The sequence below is a fragment of the Peromyscus maniculatus genome, chromosome 1 (genome assembly GCF_049852395.1).
Source record: "Peromyscus maniculatus bairdii isolate BWxNUB_F1_BW_parent chromosome 1, HU_Pman_BW_mat_3.1, whole genome shotgun sequence".
Lineage (NCBI taxonomy): Eukaryota > Metazoa > Chordata > Mammalia > Rodentia > Cricetidae > Peromyscus > Peromyscus maniculatus.
In genome coordinates this window covers 184890224-184906657 of record NC_134852.1, presented here as the reverse complement: position 1 = coordinate 184906657, position 16434 = coordinate 184890224, and the positions used below count along the sequence as shown (strand labels likewise).

At 37.2% G+C, this 16434-nt stretch overlaps 1 protein-coding gene across 7 annotated transcripts in view; it reads left to right on the top strand.

The window, feature by feature from the left end:
• Atad1 (ATPase family AAA domain containing 1) overlaps positions 1-16434 on the top strand; it is a 91341-nt gene that overhangs the window by 64713 nt on the left and 10194 nt on the right. For all 7 annotated transcript variants that reach the window (XM_076562303.1, XM_076562322.1, XM_006996197.4 and 4 more), the window contains 4 exons: positions 1203-1403; positions 5827-5933; positions 11403-11492; positions 14821-14871. In XM_076562303.1, the coding sequence (XP_076418418.1) occupies positions 1203-1403; positions 5827-5933; positions 11403-11492; positions 14821-14871 (449 nt within the window). The remainder of the gene's footprint in view (positions 1-1202; positions 1404-5826; positions 5934-11402; positions 11493-14820; positions 14872-16434) is intronic.

The following is a 16434-nucleotide window of genomic DNA, read 5'->3' as shown; positions in this document are numbered from 1 at the left end:
ACCGCCCGGCTAAAGTAATTTTTGAAGGGGAAATTCATCAAGTTTTTCTCTGGCTTTGAACTTTTTTTTTTCCTTTTTCCCTTGGCTGTCCTGGAACTCGTTCTGTAGACAAGACAGCAAGACAGGCTGGCCTTAAACTCACAGAGATCCTCCTGCCTCTGCTTCCCAAGTGCTGGAATAAAAGATGTGCACCACCACTTCCCAACTTGCTTTGAGTTTTACTTTTATTATGTTTTGAGACAATATTAGATACTTCCAAAATACTTTCAGTTAATTCTATCATATACCATCTATGGATGTTGTCATTTCTAAAATATTGTATGAGAAAAATTGAGCTTTAAATTAAATATTTAAGGCTGGATTAAGACAAACCTGTCTGTAGATAATTTATAGCTAGGACCATAATTTTAGTGATGATTCAGAAAATGCTACTTTAACTGAGAAACAGTAATGATTGCCAAAAAAATTTTTTTTTTTTTGGTTTTTCGAGACAGAGTTTCTCTGTGTAGTTTTGGTGTCTGTCCAGGATCTCGCTCTGTACTCAGAGATCTGCCTACCTCTGCCTCCCAAGTGCTGGGTTTAAAGGTGTGAGCCACCATCGCCTGGCGATTGCCAAAATATTTAAGACCATAAACTGTTAAGATATCTCAATATGTTAAAATATTAACCACCTTATTTTGTATTTAGGGGCAGATTGCTGTCAGTAAAGATTATAGGGGATTACACAATTTTATATTTTGGAAATGGTACTGACTGATAATTCCTTTTTAGAGAAAAGGCATGTCCTTTTTGTGGAGACATAAGTCTGTGAGCAATGGAGGAATGTGTTTGACAGTCCATTTGGAGGCTGTTGTTACCTAGAGGTTATTATCAGGATGCTGTGGTACTCTCTTTTAAAGGTGGAAGGCATTGGATAGTTTTATTGGTCAGCCAATGACAAAGAGGTATGCATTTGTACTTCAAGATAATAGTTTTTAGGATCTTGACCTGGACCTTTGCATGTGAGAAAGGACTGTGATGCTGTAATCTCCAAATACTTCCAAATACCTAAAAAAAAAATTTTTTTAAATACCTTTTCTAATAGAGGAGTTGAATATTGAGAAAATTTTATTGTGTGTGAAATTAGCACTATGTATTATCATGTAAACTAAAGAAATCTCTTATTTTCTTAAGGGTAATAATGAAATAATGTTGATTTTCAGGTGTTCTTCTGTATGGACCTCCAGGCTGTGGGAAAACGTTAATTGCCAAAGCTACAGCCAAAGAAGCAGGCTGTCGATTTATTAACCTTCAGCCTTCGACACTGACTGATAAGTGGTATGGAGAATCTCAGAAACTGGCTGCTGCTGTTTTCTCCCTTGCCATAAAGCTACAGCCTTCCATCATATTTATAGATGAAATAGGTATGCTGATTTCTGTGTGAGCATCTTATTTTAAAGGTGCTGTGTAGAGAGCCAGATTTAATTTTAGTATTTATGTACATCTGTGGTAAACCAAAAGATTTGTTGTTGTTGTTTTTAAGATTTATTTATTCACATATTTTTTGTATATGAGTGCTCTGTCTTCATACACACCAGAAAAGGGAATCAGATCCCATTATAGATGGTTGTGGTTAGTGGGAATTGAACTCAGGACCTCTGGAAGAGTAGTTAAGCACTCTTAACTGCTGAGCCATTTTCTAGCCCCAAGATTTGTTCTTTTTAAAGAATTTGTATGGTTGAGTGTGCCATTGTATACATATGGAGGTCAGAAGGCAGTTTGGTCGAGTGGTTCCTCCACATTTACACAGGACTGGAGAGATCAAATTCCTGCCACCAGGTTTATACACTTATAGCTTTTACATCTGAGCATCTTGCTAGCCTCAAAATATCTATTCTAATATGCCATATATAATTTCCATGATGTAAAATGGACCATAAGCTTGTTTACTCCATTATCTGATTGCTGGATGTCTTTTCTCAACTTTAAATAGTATGTATGTTGTAGACATACACATGTGTGCATATGATCATCTGTAGTTGAAAGTTTTTCTGTGTCTCGCCTGGTCCACAGCCTCTCAGACCCAAGTAAACACACAGAGGCTTATATTATTTTTAAACTATGGCCATGGCAGGCTTCCTGCTAGCTAGGTCTTACATCTTAAATTAACCCATTTCTATTAATCTATGTTTTGCCACTTTTTTTGTGGCTTTACCTGCATCCCATTACATGTTGCTTCTTGGGTGGGTGGCTGGTGTCTCCTGACTGAGCCTTCCTCTTCCCAGAATTCTCCTTTTCTGCTTATCCCGCCTATACTTCCTGCCAATCAGCATTTTATTTATCAACCAATCAGAGCAACACATTCACAGCATACAGAGCACCATCACCCATCAATTGTCTATGGTAAATACCTAGACGCTGAACATCCTTTAACCAAGGGATTACTTGCTTTTGAAAATGCTACACACACACACACACACACACACACACACACACACACACACACACACACACCAAAAAAAGAAAATGTTGCACTAATCTGGGAGAGGTGGGGTGTATGCCTGCACTCCTAGCACTGGAGAGGCTAATAAAAGAATCAAGAGTTCCAGGCCAAAGATTGGGAATGAAATTCAGTTGGTAGAATGCTTACCTAGCTTGTATTAAAGCTTGGAGTTCAGTCCCAACATCATAGATATAAACTGGGCCTGTTGGCACATACCTGTGATTCTAGTGTTTTAGGGATAGACTTGAGGATTAAAAGTTCAATGTCTTTTGTAGCCACTACATAGTGAGTTCAAGGCCAATCTGGTCTAAATGAGACTCTGTCATGAAACAAAACAAAATGGAGGTGGAAAAAAAGAAATTGTCTTTTATTTTTTTAATTGCATATATTGTGAGTAGGAATTTAATTTTACTCTTGCATTTGGATAGGTAACATAAAAAAAAAATTCTTCCTTTTATGTCCTGAATTTTAGTTGACTCTAAATTTTTGGCTCATCTATATTTTTGTTCTTAGTAGAATATATTTTCATAAGGGCTGTAGAGATGGCCCACTGGTTAAGAGCACTAGCTCTTAAGAGGACCTGAGTTTGGTTCCCAGCCCCCACCCATGTTAGGTGGCTTATAAATGTGTGTAACTCCAGATACACGGAATATAGCACCCTCTTCTGGCCTTTGTAGGTACCCAAACATGTGGCAGATACACATAAATTTAAAAAAAAAAGTAAATCTTAGAATTTTTAATTAAAATCACCCCCACCCCACCCCAGGATTTCTCTGTGTAACAGCCTTTGATATCCTAGAACTTACTTTGTAGACCAGGCTGGCCTTAAACTCACAGAGATCCATCTACATCTGCCTCCTGAGTGCTGGGATTAGGCATGTGCCACCACCCCCTAAAATATATTTTTATATTGTTTAATTATTAGGGCTTTTTACATATTATTGCTAAATTATGCAATTTTATGTAGTATGATAGGCTAAATAAAACCAGAGAAGTTCAAGGATTTAGTTTAGTGGTTGAGTGCTTACCTAGCATATGCAAAGCTCTATATTTAGTTTCTAGTACTGAAAAACAAAACAAAATTAAAACTAGTTAAAAAAAAAAAAAGCTGGAGAGTTGGCTTAGCTGTTAAGAGTGGTTGCAGGCCAGGTGTAGAGGTGCACACCTTGAATCCCAGTACCCAGAGGCAGAGGTAGTTGGACCACTATGAGTTTGAGGCCAGCCTGGTCTGCACAGCAAGTTCCAGGACAGCCAGGGCTGTTAACAGAGAAACCCTGTCTCATTAAAAAAAAAAAAAAAAAAAAAAAAGAGTTGTTGCTGCTCTCCCAGAGGACCTAGCAGGCACCTTGGATGTACTTTTAATTCTAGGGGGTCTGATGGACTCTACTGGCATCTGCAGGCACTCCTAGTCTCTCTCTGTCTCTCATTTACTCTCTGTCCCACACATACTCTTAAGAATAAATCTTTTCCGGCTGGAGAGATGGCTCAGCAGTTAAGGGCACTGGCTGTTCTTCCAGAGGTCCTGAGTTCAATTCCCAGCAACCACATGGTGGCTCACAACCATTGGTAATGAGATCTGGCGCCCTCTTCTGGCCTGCATGTATAAAGAGAGAAGGTGCCTAATAAATTTTTTATTACTTGTCCTGTGTATTTGTTCATCTCAGTTTACTCTTTCAGCTCATTTTGAGTTTTTGGTGTATATCTTCATTGAACAAAAAAGCTTATAGCTAGATTTTTTTAAACTTTAAAACACAACTCTCCTTTAGCTGGAAAGTATCTAATTTATATTTATTATGAAAACTAATACAGTCACATTTATTTCCAGTTTGCAATCATTATGAAAGCTGATGTAGTCAACATTCATTTCTGTTACATAATTTTGTTCTTTTTGTTTACCAGTCTAGTGGATAACCTACCCCTTTAGAATTTTACTTTCCCTTCTATGCATTTGAGGCTATCTGTTCTTTTTCTTCTATTGAAACAATTTATATACCTACTTATCTTAAAAAAGCCTAAAGCTGGGCAGTGGTGGCGCACACCTTTAATCCCAGCACTTGGGAGGCAGAGCCAGGTGGCTCTCTGTGAGTTCGAGGCTAGCCTGATTTACAGACAGAGCTCCAGGACAGGCACCAAAACTGCACAGAGAAACCCTGTCTTGAAAAACAAAAGACAAACAAACAAACAAAAAAGCCTAAAGCTTCCCAGGCATGGTGGCTGACACCAGTAATCCCAGTACTTAAGCTGAGACTGGGTTTGTGTGCATTCAAGGCCGTCTTGGGCTACAGAATGCGACTCTGCCTTAAAAAAACAAAACCAAAATCTTATTTATGCACATGCACACATTCATGCTTAATTACCATCTACAGAACTTCTTGGGTCAAGTGTTCAGATCTTGCCTTTTTTTAAATTAAATTTGTTGGCTTAGTTTTGGATTTTAAGTGCTGGATTTATGTTTGAATTGAGTCTGTAGCCAGCCTGGTCTACAGAGTGAGTTCCAGGACAGCCAGGACTGCTGCACAGAGAGATCCTGTCTCAAAAACAACCAAAATAAGAAAAAACGAAAGCATGTTGTGAAATGGTCTGTATTTGAAGGCAGAAAATAAATTTTCCCCCCTTTGGTTTTTCGAGGAAGGGTTTCTCTGTGTAGTTTTAGTGCCTGTCCTGAATCTGGCTCTGTAGACCAGGCTGGCCTCTAACTCACAGAGATCCGCCTGGCTCTGCCTCCCGAGTGCTGGGATTAAAGAGAAAATAATTTTAAAGGGAATGTTAAATTGTCTTTAAAGGCAAACATCTCTGAGAAGCAAAGGCTCTACATTTTGTTTACTTAAGGCTTTTTGTCAAGTACACACATACACACATGCTAGTACATGTGTTTAAACCATTTTCTGTTTTCACTTTTTCTCCCTTATTAGTATTTTAGGCAGTTGTTCTTTTTGTGTATTACCAAGAGAGTATGGGGAGGGAGGAGTGTACGATAGCGTAATTAAGAACATAAAGGATTCAGGTAATTAGAAAGGTAGAGCCACATACCTAGGCTCTCTCCTAAGACTCTCTACTTGGCCCCCTGTCCAGCCTCTCATATTAGAACCTTTTTAAAAATCTCTTCTGTATATTGACATGCATGTATTTTTTGGATAGAAAGATTATGAACTGATTGTGTTTAATTTGCTCAAGAATTTACCAGGTTTTTTTTTTTTTTTTAATCAGGATAATTGAAACAGCATAAATAATCCCCAGCCCTCTTTCTTGTTTTATGAAGTTGACAGCTTTTTAAAAATTTTAAGCTATAACATGGATAAATAATCCACCATTAGTTACTAAGCTTAAGGACCTTTTTCTTTTAGACTCCTTTCTACGAAACCGTTCAAGTTCTGACCATGAAGCTACAGCAATGATGAAAGCTCAGTTTATGAGCCTCTGGGATGGACTGGATACGGATCACAGCTGCCAGGTATTTGAATAGATTCTTCCCTAAACGTGAATGGTTTTGTTTTCAATAGGGAATTTGCTGGGGTGTTTACAGCACTTTTATACAGAAGTCTTTTTCATTATTTTTACACTTGGTGTTAAGTAATAAGGATCATGATTTTTATGACCTTTACCTATCTTAATGCTTGCCAGCAGGTTTATATAATTAGAGGAGCTCACATGCCCTGTAGAGTTGCTGCTGTATGACTCTGAACTCCAGAGTACATAGAATCAACAATGATTTGTATTTGCCTCTATCAGTGTTCCATTAATGGTCATAACCAAAAATAATGCTCTGTGTGTAGAGTAGATTCCTAGAAGAGGAGAATACAAAATTAAAATGAAGAGAAATGAGACTTTACAAGTAGTCTTAACCCTTTTATATTGCAAATATAAGCCATGCTTAACTCGGGTAATTTCTGGTAAAGGTGTATGTGAAACAAAATACTGTAATCTTATCCCCTGGAGCCACCCATGTGTTCAGTCCCGAATGTGGCTGTGAACTAAGAACTCCTCCCCACTAATCAAGACAAGACCACAGTGCACATTGGCCTCCACCTGTAGTCCTAGCTACACAGGACGCTGGGAGTGAAAGTTTATGGCCAACCGGAGCAACAACATGGTGAGACCCCATTTCACACAAAACCTGGAAGTTTTGTAACTAGAGCCAATCAGATAATTTATTTTGCTTCCACATTTCTCCCTTAAATACTGACTTCTGACAGATTCACTATCATACTACTGAATATTTTTAATTTGGTGTTTCTAGTTAATCTTTTTCTTTTTCTATGAAAAAAAATCTTTAAAATTTTTTTTTAGAAATGATTTATTTTTATTTTACATGCATTGGTGTTTTGCTTGCATGTGTGCCTGTGTGGAGGTGTCAGATCCCCTGGGACTGGAGTTACAGTCCATTGCGAGCTGCCTTATGAGTGCTGGGAATTGAACCTGGGTCTTCTAGAAGAGAAGGCAGTGCTCTTAACTGCTGAGCCGTCTCTCCAGCCGCTAATAAATTATTCTTAAAAAACAAATTACAACACTGGGGAAGGAGAGATCATTTAGAAAGTATGAATACAGGCTCTTCTTGCAGAGGACTCCGGTTCAGTTCCCAGCACCCATGCTGTGCCTCACAAGCACATATAACTCCAGTTCAGAGGATTCAATAGGCATGCAAAGCAGTGCACATAAACTCATAAAGTAAGACTAAAATACATATTTTTTTTTTTTTTTTTAAAGATTTATTTATTTATTATGTATCCAGTGTTCTGTCTGCACATATCCCTGCAAGCCAGAAGAGGGCACCAGATCTCATTACAGATGGTTGTGAGCCACCATGTGGTTGCTGGGAATTGAACTCAGGACCTCTGGAAGTACAAGCAGTGCTCTTAACCTCTGAGCCATCTCTCCAGCCCACATATTTTTTTTTAATGACAGCAATTGAGTTAATGATCATTGTTGTCTACCTGTAATTCCAGCATTGGGAAGGTAGGAACAGGAGGATTTCGAAAGTCACTGCTAGCTTTTGTTACATGGTGAGCTCTTGCCTTAAAAAAAAAAAATGTTGGCTGGTATAGTACTACAAGCTTGTGATTCCAATGTTTATGAAACTGAGGAGGGCATCCTCAATTGCAGACCAGCCTGTGGTATACAGTGGGGCCTATCTGGAAAATCAAGGACTAAGGATGTAATTTAGTGTTTACAGGCCCTGAGTTCAATCTCCATCATTGCAATGCAAAAATAAAAAAAGCAAGTGAAATCTCACCTACTTTGAGGGCTTTATATGTAATAAAATACTAATAAATTGCCTATATGCTAGATACAAGTGCAGTGGAAGGGAGAAAACTACTGTCAAGTCAGGATGACAAACCCTTTGTCATCTAGGCTGGCTTCAAACTTTAAATCGTCCTGCCTGTTTCCCAAGGGCAGGAATTACAGGCACATGCCACATTTTTTTTTCTTTTTTTTTTTTTTTTTTTCGAGACAGGGTTTCTCTGTGTAGCTTTGTGCCTCTCCTGGGACTCACTTGGTAGTCCAGGCTGGCCTTGCACTCACAGAGATCCGCCTGCCTCTCCCTCCCGAGTGCTGGGATTAAAGGCGTGCGCCACCACTGCCCGGCCTTTTTTTTCTTTCATTACAAACACATTCAAGAATTATCCATGTTAGTTGGCTGCAAATTATGAAGTCTCAGATGTTGTGTGTTTCTATGTATATGTGTTTTTGTTTTAATTAAAAAATACTTAGTATGAGAAAGGGAGAGTATTCATGCTGCAGCATGCATGTAGAGGTCAGAGGACAGTTTTCAGGAGTCGGTTCTTTCTACTGTGTAGGTACGCAGGATTCTAACTCAGGCTTGGTGACAAATGTCCTCACCACTGAACCGTTTCCCTGGCTCTGCACATGTGTTTGCTACCTATGAGTCAAGACCTGTTTCTACTGGATGGCTTTTCAAACACTTCAGCATTTTTCTCATGAGTCCTGGCCTTATCTATTTATTTCTCATAAATTTCCCAGACCTGATTTGTCTGATGTGCACTTCAAATTTATATATACATTTGCCATATCACCTAAGAATCTCTTTAATTTCACCCTATTACCATAAATTAGAAGTCAGAACCATATCATTCTCAGGAAAATGAAATCACATGTCCTCCTTTTTCATCACCTCTTTGAAATACAGTTTTATGATGAGGGGATCAGCCTTTAGTATAATGGTTAGAGAAGAAATAACACCATAAATGTGGGTAATAGTTATGGAAACATTTTCTATTAATAATTGGCTCTAATGAATGTATAAGATTGGCCTAGGCCAGTGGCACATGCCTGTAATCTCAGCATTTAGAAGGGTGAAGTAAGAGAATCACTAGTTTGATGCCTGCCTGATTTACTTCATGAGTTCAGGTCAGTCATATCTCCATAGTAAGACCCTGTCTTAAAAATAAGCTGGGCATGGTGGCACATGCCTTTAACCCCAGTTTTTGCGTGGCTGAGGCAGGTGGATCTTTATGAGTTAGAAGCCAAGCCTGTCTATATGGTGAGCTCCAGGTCAGCAAAGATTACAGAGAGACCCCATCTCAAAAATTAAAAGTGTAAGATTTATTAATGGAAATACCTTATAAGCTGCCCAAAATTAGTTTTTCTAAATAGTGATGTTTAATGTGTTTGAATGTTGGGTGGTTAGGTTATGTCAGAGATGTGTGAAGATTTACCTTTTCAGAGTTCGGTGTTCAGGCCTCTAGAGCAGAAGGCATAGGCAGTTGAGGGGTCTCCAGGGACGTTTCATCTGAGTTCCTCAGCTCGGGGTGGTTCTAGTGTGCAATTTTAGTTGGTTAGAAAACCACAATTCTCTTTTTACAAGTAGCAGTTACTGTTTTCATTAAGATGTGTTTGGTTTGAGGGGAGAAATGAAGATGTTTGTTGCTTTCAAATGTTTTCAACAAGCTTTGTTCAATATTAGTTCACATTCCTCCTAATAGCATATCAAAACATCCCTCTATATTTTGTTTTAAATGAGGCAGGGTCTCACTGTGTAGCCCTGATTGGTCTGGAGCTCACTGTAGACCAGCCTGGCTTTGCCTTTGTCTCCTAAGTGATGGGGTCAAAGCACTTAGGAGACCATGACCAGCTCTTTGTGTTTTTTCCTTATTCTGTTATTAGCTCATTAAGTCACTTTTAAGTTTTCTTTTACATTTGGTAAATATTTAAATTCTTTTCAATCACTTTACTCAAATAAATTGTAGGAAATCAAAGGAAAATGAATATGGGGATTAAGACCACTTGATTATTACACAGAATTGCACAATGTTGTGGAACTTCAATGTGTATTTGTAGTTACATGTTCCTCCCTCTAGGTGGCAGACTTGGTTAATTAATAATAATTTTGCTCTGTGATTTTGAATATCATTAAATGTAAAGAGAAAAATAGATAAAATTTGATAGATATTTTAAAAACTTGCTCTAGAGTTACTTGAGAAATCTAAAACTGTCAGACAGAAATAAAGTAAGGTTAAGTAAATATACTCCTATATAATAACAAATTAATTTTGTATAGTAGATCTATGCTGTCATTAGGTTATTGATATCTTTAAGAAATTTTCACCAGATGTGATGGTGTATGTTTTTTATACAAGCCCTGGAGAGCAGAGGCAGGCAGATCTCTGTGAGTTTGAGGCTAGTCTACATAGTTCCAGGACAGCCAGAGCTATATAATGATACCCTGCTTCAAAAAAGCAAAAAACCAAAAAAAAAAAAAAGGAAGAAAGAAAGAAATTTTCTTGATTTGAATATCTTTGTCTTTAATTCTATTGGTTTTTAAAATTGTGTTTTCATCTCTGCATCTTTTATAAGTATACATAGAAGTTAGTAGGGCCACCAGTGTATTTTTCCTTTTGTTTTTAAAATTCAGTCTCCCTCCCTCTCCTTTTCTTCATTTGTCTCTTTCAGGGTTCTGGGGACTGATCACAGAGCCTCACATATGCTAGGCGAGCATTCTACTACTGAGTTGCCCCAGAGCCCCCTGCCCAGCAATTTGATGTTTTCTTTTACACCCAGCTTTTGTTTGAAACTTCAAACAAAAATTCTCTACAGTTTTTAAATTTAGCTTAACACCCACAGAGCCGGTAGTATAGTGAAATGATGATGTGAAACCTAGAAGAAGCAGCAGCAACTGATATATATTACTGCCATCAGAATCTTCATACTTACGGGGAAATGGTTGTTTCATAACATTATGAAAGAACTTACAGGGACCCTTCCACTCACATTCCCAAGATGTATTCATTTAATAGGGAACCATATTTTATAAAATACAAATCATTTTAACATTTTTATAATACTTGTTTGTGTGTGTGTGTGTGTGTGTGTGTGTGTATGTATGTATAGGTACTCGTGTGTGTGTGTGTGTGTGTGTGTGTGTGTGTGTGTATGTATAGGTACTCATTGACCATATTTTTATGAAATACAAGCATTTTTAAAAACTGCACTTATTCGGGCTGGAGAGATGGCTCAGAGGTTAAGAGCACTGGCTGTTTTTGCAGAGGTCCTGAGTTCAATTTCCAGCAACCACATGGTGGCTCACAACCATCTGTAATGAGATCTGGTGCCCTCTTCTGGCCTGCAGGCTGAACACCCATTGCCTACATACTAAATAAATAAATAAATAAATAAGTCTGCACTTATTCAATAATGGTTCTTATAACTAAAGAGTAGATATTTTAGTTGCTAGACATCAAGTGTGTTTCACTAGTCTTTCCAGATACGCTGTTGTTTGATTTTTCTTTTTAAATATATGATTAACTTCAGTTTTACTTATAAACATTTGACTAATGCTGGGTTACAGTGAGATTTCTCTTAAAAAGATTAGTTTAAAAGCCATTTGTAAGTCTTAATGATAAGGACCTCAGAGAATATTTATTGTTGGTAGAGTTTAATGCCTTGTTTGTCTTTATATGTTTAGGTCATAGTGATGGGAGCTACCAATCGCCCTCAAGACCTTGACTCGGCTATAATGAGAAGAATGCCTACAAGATTTCATATCAACCAGCCTGTAAGTAGTTTTAATTATATTTTGTAAAGGGAAATAGTTGCCTTTCAAATAGGTTTTTAAGAAGAATTGTTTTGTTTCTTTGGATTTATTTATGAAAAAGAGAGGTATAAGAAACTCCACTAGGCTGTGCCCTTTCTGACTCCTTTTCTTTAAATAAGATCAGTGCATTTGCTCTTTCCCCAAGAAGATAATTAACTTGAAATTGCCTGCATACTTTATTTAGTAGTTTACCTTAGGAACACACAGAAGAAAATAGAATTGAAGTTTTAGATGAACACAGTTGAATTTGGGAACTAGAAGTTAAAGGACCGTTGTTTTCTGAATACCTAGCCTGAAGAACAACTGTGATTTATTATTAACAATTAGTTGGAGCTTCTCTCTGATGGATAATGATTCTGGAACCACTCTGCTGTGCTCTAGCTAAGGAAGGTCAAGTGTGGACGGCATTCCACCTTCACTACTTTGGTTTGGTTTTGAGACTAGAGTTTAACTCTGTGACTTGAAACTTGGGGCAATCCTCTCGCTGCCTCACTTTCCAAAGTGCTGATGTACAGGAATGAACTACTACACCCTTCTTCATTGCTGTCTTTTTTAGCATTTTTTTTTTTTGTTAAGACGTACCCTCAAGTAGGTTGTTACAACTTCTTAACACCCTATAGTTTCTGTAGGAAATCATATAATTGTGACTTTAGTCAGCTTTTTTCCATACAGGGTTTCTCTGTGTAGTTTTCGTGCCTGTCCTGGATCTCCCTCTGTAGACCAGGCTGGCTTCTAACTCACAGACATCCGCCTGGCTCTGCCTCTTGAGTGCTGGCATTAAAGGCGTGTGCCACGACCACCTGGCTTTAGTCAGCTTTTTTTATTGAAAGCACTAGGTTCTCATGGTAGAAAATGTGTTCCATATGAGCAGCATATTGTATTTATAGGCACTTAGGGGAATTTAGGTAGTTACTCCTTTCAGATTTTGTAATGAAAATATTCTAACTCCATTCTAACTCCATTCATAATCTTAGAATTTTTCACCAAACTCCATTATAATCTTTGGCTAGATCATTTATCCCACTTAAATTCTGTAAGTGATCAGATTCAGGTGAGCCAGTGAAAATGGGCTCCTAAAAGTTGAAGGTTGTGGGCTCTGTAAAATTACTCTGATAGGCCACGTGCTATAGCCAGCACGTGTGGTTCTTTCATTCCATTGGAAAATTGCCTGATAAATCAATGAGGTCTTTTTTAAAGATATAGAAAACTAATAATTGTATTGACTGTAACTAATACTTATTGAGTGTTAATGTATGTCATTTGCTGGGCTCCAGTGATGGAAGACAGCTCGTGTCCTCAGAGAACTCGGTTGCAGGGGAGGCAGACTCATAAGTAAATAATGTAAAATGTGCTTTCAAGATAGGGATACAGAGCTGTGTGAGTCTGAAATGATAATGAAAGCTAACTGTTCTATGGAGTTAGTGGGATTTACACAAACTTGTTGGGCCTTAAGGATGTAGGAATGTTGTAGGTAAATGAGACAAGACAAGCCTTCCTGTCAGTGAGCAAAGTTAAGAACGTGTGGAAGTAGGTTAGTGGGTGGGTTTGTAGTTCCCTTAGAGCACTGAAGAAAACTGATGGATGTAAGTTGGGAAAGGTAGACTGCGGCTGTTTAGATGGACTTTGTGTACATTCTCTAGTTTTTCAAGCAAGATATTAGACTAATATAAAGAACATTTGTTTATATGATTCTGAATACCAAGATTAGTGATCTGTATTGGAAATTCAGTTGTAGGACTGACAGGATGGCTTAGTGGTTAAAGGCACTGGCAACCAAACCTGAAGACACAATTTTGGGGACCCATGTAGTAGAAGTAGAAAACACATTATACAAAGCTGTCATCTGACCTCCATGTGTACTTCTCCTTAAAATGAATGTGTTTTTAAAAAAATGAGTAAAAAAAATTAAAAATTGAAATGTAAATCTAAATACAGCTAAGAGTTTTGATGTGCCTGTTGTATAAAAATAGGATACAATACAGAAGTAGTGGTTATTAAAACTGTCAATGTAATACCGTGTGCATTATCAGAATGAATTACAGCAGGTTTCATCAGATTTGTTAGAGATTTGTATACTGTTAATATACAGACTGGAATTTTGTCATTGTTCATTTTCAGTTACTACACCTGAGAGGGGAATTCTTTCTCGTGTTAGCTACAGTGTCAAAGAATATTAAACTTATCTTAAAATTCTTCTCCAAACAAAATACTTATTAATTAAAAGGTAGTTGTTGATGATTATGTAATACAACAAACTGACCTTTCTGTTTGATACACAAGTTATGGCAACAACAGAATTTCATTTTGCTTACCAAGTGATTTTATAATGAGTTCAAAATATTTTCTTAACGTTAATGAGAATGAACTTAGCTATAACAAATTTAAAATCCATCTATTTTTATGTAAGGTATCCCTTCCTTTGTTTATTATGATTTCTATAAGGTATTCCTTATTTCATTTATTGTTGTTTAGATAGGTTCTCATGTAGCTCAGGCTGACCTTGACTTCACAGTGTAGTTGAGGATGATTGGAAGTCTTCATCCTCCTTTCCCCACCTTCCAAGTGCTTGTATTAGAGGTGTGCTCCAGCACAACCAGCTTTATGTCATTTTATAAAATGAGTTAAGTATAGTTTCTGTTCTCTGATGTGAAAATATGATGTATCACTGAAGGAAATCATTAACATTTACATCCTAATATTAATGAGCACAGAAGTTTTTATTGAAGTGGAGGAACCAAGACAGTATTACCGTGTTTTCCAATTATTAATGAAAAGGACATATGTATGAAATGCCATGATACAGTTACTTTGTATGCTAATTTTTAAAACAAAAAAAAGCCTTAATTAAAAATTAACTCAAAGGTGTTTTGTGATGATGAACTTTCATAAATTTAATAAAGGAAAAAATGAAGACTAGGACTGTATAGGGAAAGCTGACATGGTCATACATGCCTATAGGCTCAGCACGTGTGGGATAGAGGCAAAACAATCGCCACAGGCCTTTCTACAGTAAGTTCCAGTAAGGCATATTCTGTGTCAGAAAAATGGGAAAGACATTGTTATTTTACTCAATAAATACTAAGGGTGTATTTGCCAGACATGAATGAGAAACAGAATCTATTGGACTAACTCAGATGGTTACTGTAGAGCTTTGTATGATACATTGCTTTAACCTCTACCAGCTTATCATTTCCTATCAGTTATTATGCAAAAATTTACAAAGGAAAACCAAAAATTAGTTGGCCAGTAGGTTTTTTTAAATGCTAATTGGAAAATTTTTTGGTTTTAGGCTCTAAAACAAAGAGAAGCAATCTTGAAACTCATCCTGAAAAATGAAAATGTAAGTAGAGAATTATGATTTATTCTCATCCTAAAATATGCTTTTGTTTGTAAGGTCATTTTAGAAAGAAACGAAGAAGGTACCTGAGAATAATGTAGCTTTAAATTTCACCTAAATTATTAGTAAATTCTGCACTGTTACATAACTCAATAAATACAATATATTTGTAGTAGTTTTTTAAAGAGCGGTGTGTTTACAGATTAAAATACTGTGGTATTTTTCACAACATTTTATGCTTATGTAAGAATATGTTTTAAAGTTTTCCATTTTGTTTCTTGTTTTTACTTTAATGCTGTATTTTTATTTCTGTTTTCTATTTTATTTCTTGTTTTTACTTTATTGCCCTTCCTCCCTTCCTTCTTTCCTTCCTTCCTTCCTTCCTTCCTTCCTTCCTTCCATCCATCCATCCATTCATTCATTTATTTTTTGAGACAAGGTTTCTCTGTGCAGCAGTCTTGGCTGTCCTGGAACTCACTCTGTAGATCAGGCTAGCCTTGAACTCACAGAGATCCTCCTGCCTCTGCTTTCTGGCTTTGTCTTAAGTTTTTAAATCTTTGATATATTTGGAATTCATGTGGATTTTAAACTATAATGTTGCTGTACCATTTTTCTGAGTGGATGCTTAGCTATCCCAATGCCAGGGACTGAGCATGTGGCTTTCCCTTAGTGGAAAACCTAGAAAGAAAACCTAGACTGTTTTTATGTTCCTGGACCCTTTGTTCCCCGCTCAAGTTATCATCAGAATCAAACCTTTGATTCTTTTAGGTCTGAATATAAACCAGATTATAATCTTGAATGATTTATATAAAATAATAATTTTAAGCCATATAATAACCTTTTTGGTTCCGTATAAAGAAAGTTAAATGTCTTATCTTACTGTAGAATCATTTTAATTAATGAATCTATCAGTTGATAACTCTGGGCCCATTTTCTTGGTATATCAATGGGCATTATAGTTACCCAGTTTGACTCCCCTGTGTCAGGGAGTTTTCCTTTGACTTGGCCTATTTATCCTGTTTTGGGAGCAGGGATGATGTATTCTCTTCTACAGCTGCTTCAAGCTGAATCAGAGTGTAGTTAGTGAGGGCCCAGGAAGGCTAAAAAAGGCTAGTCACAGGTAAGGAGGGAATTTAGGCAATGGGGCACTTATCAGAAGCATCTGATTTGACCCAGCTGGAGACAAGGAGCATTTACACTGGCTGGGCTGGTCCACATCAGCTTTTAGTAAGTCCAGAGCAGTGCAGTCAGCAATTGAAGCTTGGAGTGTCTGTCAGCCAAGTGGAAACCTGTTGAGACAATTTTCAACTAGGAACAGAAGTTAACATTTATGAACTTATTTGGAACCCTTAGACCCATGTCCTTAGTAATTGGGAATAGCAGGAGTCCCAAGACCAAGAGAGAGAAAAAAATACCATCTTTAGGAATAAGTTGTACTTGTCTGGGGTCCTTCCAACCTCTGTGAAGTGAATCCCAGTTTTACGACTCTTTTAATCCTCTGAGGCCTACACAAACTATCTTACAAAAATGACATAAAAGTTTTAGATACATTAGTATTACCAATCT